Here is an 8,692-nt window from a genome sequence, read left to right on the forward strand (position 1 = left end):
ACATATCGATTCTTAGATTTTTTGTAGAGCCCTAGTGATATATGAGACAGGTTAATAGGTAGGTAGTTATGCAAAACATAGACATTTAATCAGTACATAGGTAGTTATGCAAAATATAGACATTTAGCTAGTACATAGAAGTGATCTCTGTCAAAATAAACTTGGCTCTCAGGAAATAGAAGAGTTGTTTCCTTCACTCCATTTTCTTATATCCACCAATAACAAACACTCCATTTCTCTATCATTTTATAGTTACATATTATTTTCCTCTGCAACAATTATAATCTATCATACTTTTGTTAACCAAAAAGATAAATTGACATTTTTATGCAATCTATGGCAATCCACATAAATAATAGACCCAAACTTTAACAAGTTCAGCTACACAAATCAATATACAAAATTCTACTGTCTGAAAATACTAATCATATATAATACAACATAACTAGAAGATTTGGTATACACCATTCCTACTTCCTAAACAACAATTACATCTTCCAAAACCTCACATGACAGAATACTAATAATCTTCTCCAAACGCGCGCACGTGTGCACACCAGATCTTGTTCTCTTAATCGATAAGATCTCTTTTTCAATCTTCGGAACACTTGAAGAGCATGCCTTGGATATAAGATCTCTGGTGAAAGGACTTTCCTTCGATTGTATTAGAAAACGAATCCAAAATGAAACTATAAATCCAAACTCTAGAGGAAGTATGTGAGTTGTTGTTTCTTCCTTGAACCGCCTTCTCCGTACAATTCGTTCCATTGCTTTAGCTCGCCCATGACCGATCCTTCTGACGCAAAACTTGCAGCCACCTGTGTATAAACATATATTGATAATCCATAAATAAATACACGTTGATGGAGCACATATCTAGTGGAAATTATGCTATCTAGTTTATCCTACCTGATTCTTAGCTTGTTTCATGTCCTCCATGCTTAAAGGCCTCAAGATAATTTCTCGTTCTTCGTTATCGTTATTATTTGAAGCATCTTCGGAACTTACGCTTTCGGTCTCTTTTTTCTTCTTTTCCTGATATAATATTCAAAATATACTCGTTAAGTTCTTCATCTCGTACTAATTTTTACATTATATGGAGATATCGATCTTAACATTATGAAAAATTCTAAGTAAAATACCATTTCCTTCTTTCTCTCTTGCTGTATTAACTCCCGAACGGGTCGATAAGCTGCGGTGATGCACAAATTCTGTTTACAGAAAATTAGAATTTAATTTTATCGGATAAAAAATACAAAAAAGTAAAAATAATCACTCCGAAAAAATTTACCTTAAGATCACTTCCACTAAATCCTTCTGTCATGGTTGCTAGTTCTTTAAAGTCTAAACTTTCGTGTTTTTCCTTCGACAGAAGAGTTTTTAGGATCATTTCCCGGTTCTCGGCAGATGGAAGACCAACCATGATCCTGCTCAACATAAAAAAAGAGTAGAAATATAATTCATAAATCAGAAACATCAATACTAATTTATGTAAAATAGTAAATTTTTTAATGATATTGATAATATATTATTTTGAAAACAACCAAGATCTGTTTTCTGATGGATCCATGTGCAAAATAAGAGTGAACAACTCATAAGGATAAACTAAATAAATGAATGGATAAAATAATTTAGATTCCTTTTTTCTTTCTCAATAAAAAATTGATGGAATGTTTGTTAATTATGAATTTTTGAGTTTTTTTATGTTCGCCGAGTTGTTCATCGATACTAATTTTTTTTGTCTGTGTCGTTATTTTTTTCCAATAGTTGAGCCAAAGATGCGGTCCTACCTGCGTTCGAACCGTCTTATAATTGCTTCATCGAGATCAAATGGTCTGTTGGTAGCAGCAAGAACGAGAATTTGTTCATTAGGTCCTGACAATAGTCCATCCCAATGTGTCATGAATTCGTTTTTAATCTTCCTCATGGCCTCGTGTTCTCCAACTCTAGTTCGTTGACCGAGCATGCTATCAACTTCGTCGACGAATATAATAGTCGGAGCAACCTTAGCTGCTAGCGTGAACAAAGCTCGGACGTTCTTTTCGTCTTCTCCGAACCATTTCGAAGTGATGGTGGACATTGACACGTTAATGAAACTTGCTCCTGCTTCATTCGCAATCGCCTTTGCTAGCATTGTTTTTCCGGTACCGGGTGGCCCGAAAAGTAATATACCTCTACATGGCTTTAGAAGTCCGCCTTTGAAAAGGTCCGGTCTTCTAAGGGGAAGCATGACAAGCTCTTGAAGTGACTCTTTTATCTCATCCAATGCGCCGATATCTGCGAATGTAACTCCTATCTCGTTTGCAGGGATTACCTCTGGTCTAATTCGCTTCTCGAACTCATTGTCAGGAACTTCCTGCAAGCATACGATTAAAACATACGATTAATTTATAGTTACACAAACGATCATTAAGAGCTAAGAAGGATTATAAATGTTTAGGTGTTGAGAAAATTGATCTTACAGCTTTTGCAGGCGTAGAATTTTCGCCTTCTTTTTTCGTTACAGGGATCGATTTCTCCATCTCATTTTTGTTCTCAGGTGCTTTCGTACCAGAAATAATATCTTCAACGGCATTTTCCTAACATTAAAGAAAACCAATTGATAAGCAAATGTATAATGAGAAAAACTCTTCATTATTTTTTCTATGTTGATCAGCAATTGTCGCCTATGAAGCACAAACACCGGAAACACGACACTAACACGTCGACACCAATAAAAATTCGAAAAAATAATAAATTGAACGCAATCACAAGGGTCGGTGTCGGTTTCGGGCACAGAAATTTTTCTAGAAGTGTCAGTGCTACAGAGATTAAGAGATTGTTGCAACTTGCAACACAGATCCAGGCGGAAAATGGTGAACCAAAAAACGTTAGGAGGGGGAATGGTTACCATTGTATATTTGTTATATAAAATCCGTTAAAAACAGTTTTTCAAAACTAGATATAAACAAACATACCTTATTAGAATCATTAGTCTTCAAATTCCCACTACTCTTGCCTTCTTGGAAGAGACTCAATCCTTGGGACAAACTGTTCGCATTCACATACAAGATCAGTAACAAGAAAATCTTATCGTAGAACAGAAACGATTTCTCGAACGATCATTGACAAATATGTTACCTATTGGACGAGATAACTAGCTTTCCATTTCGGTATTCTGGTTCTTTGGTATTCATCAAATGGTAAGAAATTGCAGACACGACGATTTCTTCGATATGATTACTAAGTATCATAGTGTCTGCATGGCATATCGAATTCAAGTCGTCACAATCAATGTCGTTTTCAGTGAGTACTTCAGCGATGTGGTTTCGAGTATCTTGAAACTTAATGACTTTCATGTCCTCTTCGAGTTGGCCATTCCAGCTACCGAGATGAGTTTCGTCTTCAGGTGCTTTGATATCGATGGTGTAAGGGAATAAGCTAGTGATCCTTTCATCGATTTCTTTGCAATCGTCTTCTAATATTTGGGAACCGAGTATCAATACCGAGCCTGATATTTTCTTTATCATCTTTTGTAGTAAATTGTATAACCTTGGTGATTTTAGAAGAAGCTTCTCAACATCCCTTATGTATAAAATTATGGAATCGGTTCCCGAGATAGAAACCAAAACCTTGTAAAGTGATTGCACGAAGAGTCTTTCGTCAAAACACAAGCTACTCGTGCGTCGTAGAGGAGCTGAAAACACAATTCAAATAAGTTAGCATAATATTACATAACGACAATGAAATTACATGCATTAGAAATAAAAGTAGATGTTGAAATCGATTGTTTGGATGAGCAAACCTGGATTTAATGAACCACTTTGGGAGGAAGTGCTACTTAGATCAGACGCGGCAGAGGCATTCCTCCGAAGCCTTGGAAGATTATTCGAACTTTCACCACTTTGTTGACGCAGAGTTCCTTCAAAAGCTATTATCAGTAAAATGAAAATGAAGGCATAGTTCTACAAAAGAATTTCAATGTTACTTCGTTTAGTACCTCTAGTTTCGCCGGTCGAAGGCAGCGTTGAAAAGGAACCAAATAAACCAGACATTCGCTCCAAAGTCTTTTCGGATATCGACCTTCTGAAACACTGTATTAGAAGAAACAAATGAGTCACAAAATTCTCGTCGAGCAAAATAGCTAAATGTCTGCAATTGTTTGTTTTTTGAAGTATATGCGCACGCAACAAAGCTAACAATTTGCAAGTTCGACTTACTGGTTCTTTTCTCGGATATCCAAATCTGCTCTGCAACTGTATGAGAACAAATACGAAACATATGAATATATGTATATGTAATAATATCTGTATATGTATACGACCCAGTCATAGCGATAATAAAAAATTACCTTCACAGAGAAATCGGTTACATCTAGCAATAGCAACTTCGATTCAAAGTAATGTGCTAAAGCTTTTGCAAGCATTTGCTGATAAAGTTCTATAAAATTTTAAAAGTAACAAGTATTAGTAAAAAAACGAATCAAAAAACCGAAGAAAAAAAAGTTTATACGCGATAGAAATAAACTATTGGATATACCTGCTGGACCAGAGAGTAAGATAACCCTGCTTGCTGGTGAGAGGTTCCTTGTATGCTTGGAAAAGTTAAGATGTTTTAAATGAACATAAGCAGCGCTCGTCAACAAAACTCGAGTTCTTTCGCTGTAAATTCCATATGAAAACAAAACATAAGAAAATCGCATACCGGCACTTTTTTACATCTTCATATTTACATCAGTCTTCTCAATCATTCAACTTTTTTGTTTGTGACCCTACGTATGCTCATAATGCTATCATTAACTTGTAAAACTAACCAAAGTTATGTCAATCACTGTTACACCGACACCTCTCAAAAAGACGTGTCAGTATCAATATTAGTGTCTAAAACCAACATTAATACTTGTCATTACGTTTAATTTATTAAGTTTTTCAATGTGTTATTGTCGGTGTCGTCTTTCCAGTGTTTGTGCTTCATAGATGTCAACTCAAACTCAAATCAAATGATTAAGATCAAGTTAAAGATAAATCGTTTAGGACAACTCGAGTTTGAATCTTGATTGAAACATTCCATAGTCGAACTTCAATTACCCCGATCAAACTCTGGATTACTGGGGTCTCATTTCGCGAGATAGTCGAGGTTTAGCAGAAGAAAAAAAATTGAAAGTCTCAAAATTTTATATCTGCCAGAACATTTAGAACATGAAATATACAAACTATAACTTGAATAGATCCATGTCTCAAACATCATTAACACACAAAACATACTAACATAGGTTTCATTATATTCTTTTTATAAACATAAACTCCAACCATGTTTCTATCTCATTCAAAAGGGTAAAAAAATGGCCACAAAAACATTAAACTATGAATATTAATCAACATTAAAATCTACAAAAAAACATTAAAAATTACCTTAAGTAATAAGGAAACTCATCAAATGTAACTTTGCTATCTTTTCCATCAACCAAAAGCCTCTTAAGTTCTTCAACAATTTGCTCCCCAGAAACCTCCCCAAAATCACGATTCCCACCAACCCATTTCTGAACAGCTTGTCCAGAACTCAATCCAAGTCCAACACCTAATCCAACACCAACACTCAATGCAGACAAAAAAACATGTTTCTGTTCCATAACATCAAAAAAGTTCGGTCCTTTAACAAGAACCCAGAAACAAAAACACCAAAAAGGTATAACAAAATGATCCTTGGGAAATTTTACAAGATTATAAGAAATGGGTATTGAAGAAAAACATCAACAAGAAGAAGCAAATGCCAAAAAAACAAAACTTGTGAGGGATTTGACAGGGGAATGACTTTGTTGTTGTTGTTGTTTGTGAATCTCTCACATCTATGTGCTATATATAGTATGAATAACTAATGGACGTTAAATTGTTTGTGTTTTTTTATGAGCCATTTTTTGAAAAGGCAAAATGAAAAAGAAGAAATTATAAAAGTTTTTTCTTTTTTACTTTTGGTATTGTGGTGTGGGAGTGTGGTGTGACACCAAATCTGGGTCTTTCTTCCCTCAAACTATCACCTTTTTTCTCTTTCATACTTGGAATCCTTTTTGTAAAAGTCACTAATAAATAAAGATTCTATAGAAAAAAAATAATGAAAACTAAAAGTATCATGTGTAAAAATAAATAAATAAAATGTTCAAATGTAAAATAGGTCTAATGGAAATTGAATGAATTAGTGCTTCACAATAATATAAATTATTTAAATTTTGATAGCTAATATATAGAGTAAGGTATATGGATCGAGATCGAGATCTGCGTTTAACCAATGATTCGATCAAGTTTTGGATCACTTTTTCAGTTTATTTAAATTTTGACCCATGTAGGTTTGATTGTTTAGGTCGTGGGTTATGCAGGTTTATATTCGATAGATATATTTATAACTCGTCTAAAAACTATTTTAAAATTAAGTACTTTTATCCCTTATAATTTAGTTGATGATAAATTTTATTGGTAAATAGTGTAGCTTTCGAATACATAAATACTACAAATGATTAATTTTTATTTATTTATTTTTTTAAGGTTTGTGGGCGTGAACTAACGCGAGGCAAACTCAAATCAGCGTATCATAACCTATTAATAATTAGGAATGGGTTAATCAAGATTGTTTAATATGCGATTTATGCAAAGCAGTTTTAAAAGGGATAGGCTAGTCTCCACACCCAACTCTAGTAACATATATGATATTTAGTATCTAATATGACTACAATTAGATTATCTCTTCTCAAAAAAAAAGAAAATTATTTAAAATAAATAAATAAAGAGTCAAATTTTTTCATATGTCTGTACAATAAGTTCTTTTTTAAAATATATTATATTTGTGAAGTGCTTTGTTGGAAGTTGTGATATTGGTTACAATAGTTTTTATGTTTTATTTTTATAACAAATTGTACTTGTGAATTACAATGAGGGTGATGACATTTTATTCATGTGATTGCAAAAGGGCGTTTATGCTCTAATTGTGTGAGATTGTGAATGTTCTCTCGATCTTTGTGATTGGGATATAAATAAATAGATCTTGGGATAAGTAATAGGTGTAACAGTTTTCTCATAATTTTACTAACTATAACGTGGGAGTAGGGAGAGGATCAGTTCTTTCTTTTAAATTGAAGGGATCATTTCCTTCCATTCTGGCATGGCCAAACTGACTGTCTCTTGAGCACCGCTTCTACCACGTGTGAGTGAGATTGATTAGGTGGCAATTATGGGTATGGGTCGGGAGACCCGTTTCATATCTAAGGGACCCGAAGTAGCGTTTGCCCGGTTCTTTCCATATTTTTGGGTTGCTTCTTTCTAGACCTAATAGAGTTATCCCATTCCACTAACCTTCCTAGTTTTTTTATGGATTAGCAAGTTAGATTGTTGAAGAAGTTACTTAGATTGATTTCTCTATTTACGATTGATCTCGTTTTAGTTCTCATACAATTGATACATTCTAAAATTGATAGGAAAAACACGAGGAAATAAAGGGAAAAGATAGAGTGAGGATGAGAACAAAAGATCTATTTAGATAATGCAGTTTAATGTCCTTGAAATCTAAGCATTGTTGATTTGATATTGAACTATGTAATCAAACTCGTGTGTGATCTTTTATTTTCATTTGGTTCTTGTTCTGCAAGTTTCTTTAATTTTTTTGTTTGATTCAACATTAATTTTCAACAACTATGAGTTATTATGCATAAAAATTGGTATCAATAGCATTGCTTACGATCCTATGAGGTACGATTAAGGTGTGGTTCGATCAAGAAGTTGAAAATAAGACTCGACCAAGGTGATTAAGATGTGGTGCAGTCAAGCTTGATCAAGAATTGGTGTGATACGTGATATATGATAATGTGTACAATGGGAAATTCAATTTTCAACATTGAGGAATTAAATGGCAAAACCGATTTTGCACTATCGAATGTAAAGATGAAAGTGTTTATGGTTCATCAATGGTTATAAGAAGTCTTGGAAGGAGGGGACGAGTTACTTGCATCTCTCGCTGAACAAGAAATAGCATTATGAAAAGGCTCATAGTGCAATCAAATTAAGCTTATGAGACAAGGTTTTACGTAAAGCATCAAAAGAAAATATCGATGTTGCGTTATGGTTGAAATTTGAGCCTTTACTTGACCAAGACCCTAGGATATAGATTGTATCTAAAGTAAAGTTCAAGTGAAAAAAGTGAATATGGTGAAGAATGTTACATATTTCATGAAAAATCTTGTATCATTGAGAAAATTTTGGCACTACTTAAACTTGCTCAATATTGAAGTTGGTTATAGAAATTTATACATTCTAAAAGTGATAGGAAAAACACAGAGAAGCACGGGAAAATGGTAGAGCAAGGGTGTGATTAAGAGATCCATAATTCTATTAAGACTCGTGGCATATTTTACACATATTAAAAAAATTATAATCTCGTTAAGTCGACTCAATTGGTAGTTGTGCAGGAACATTATCATTAAACTATTTTACTAAAAAAATATATAATGTACTAATTAATATATCTCTTTTATGTCAATTTTTATTTAATAACTATTTAACTTATAAATATAATTAATTTAATTTTTTTATTTTTTTAGTTAATTATTAATACTTATAAATAATATATTTGAGAAAAAAATATTAAACATATCTAAAAATTTGTAAAAAATATCTCATATTAAAAAACAAATAATTTTAAAAACAATTATTTAAAAGTTGAGAAAATATTA

At 33.0% G+C, this 8,692-nt stretch overlaps 1 protein-coding gene across 1 annotated transcript; it reads right to left on the reverse strand.

The window, feature by feature from the left end:
• Positions 1-349: 349 nt before the first annotated feature.
• Positions 350-5,936, reverse strand: LOC131653007 (26S proteasome regulatory subunit 7 homolog). Its single transcript, XM_058923023.1, has 14 exons — positions 5,391-5,936; positions 4,519-4,640; positions 4,331-4,419; positions 4,200-4,235; positions 3,980-4,073; positions 3,785-3,901; positions 3,121-3,676; positions 2,958-3,030; positions 2,463-2,579; positions 1,791-2,356; positions 1,292-1,427; positions 1,143-1,211; positions 910-1,035; positions 350-818 (listed from the first exon to the last, which is right to left on the reverse strand). Exons 1-14 carry the CDS (start codon positions 5,606-5,608, stop codon positions 705-707), a joined length of 2,433 nt encoding a protein of 810 aa, XP_058779006.1. The 5' UTR covers positions 5,609-5,936; the 3' UTR covers positions 350-704.
• Positions 5,937-8,692: the final 2,756 nt, after the last annotated feature.

The sequence above is a fragment of the Vicia villosa genome, linkage group LG2 (assembly GCF_029867415.1).
Source record: "Vicia villosa cultivar HV-30 ecotype Madison, WI linkage group LG2, Vvil1.0, whole genome shotgun sequence".
Taxonomy (NCBI): Eukaryota; Viridiplantae; Streptophyta; class Magnoliopsida; order Fabales; family Fabaceae; genus Vicia; species Vicia villosa.

Excerpts from the sequence above, each read along its gene's own strand:
- LOC131653007 (XM_058923023.1), bottom strand. The coding sequence starts at position 5,608 with ATGGAACAGAAACATGTTTTTTTGTCTGCATTGAGTGTTGGTGTTGGA. Across the intron at positions 3,902-3,979 it reads TTCGACCGGCGAAACTAGAG|GAACTCTGCGTCAACAAAGT; the intron begins GTACTAAACGAA and ends TAGCTTTTGAAG. Across the intron at positions 3,031-3,120 it reads CTAGTTATCTCGTCCAATAG|TTTGTCCCAAGGATTGAGTC; the intron begins GTAACATATTTG and ends GAATGCGAACAG.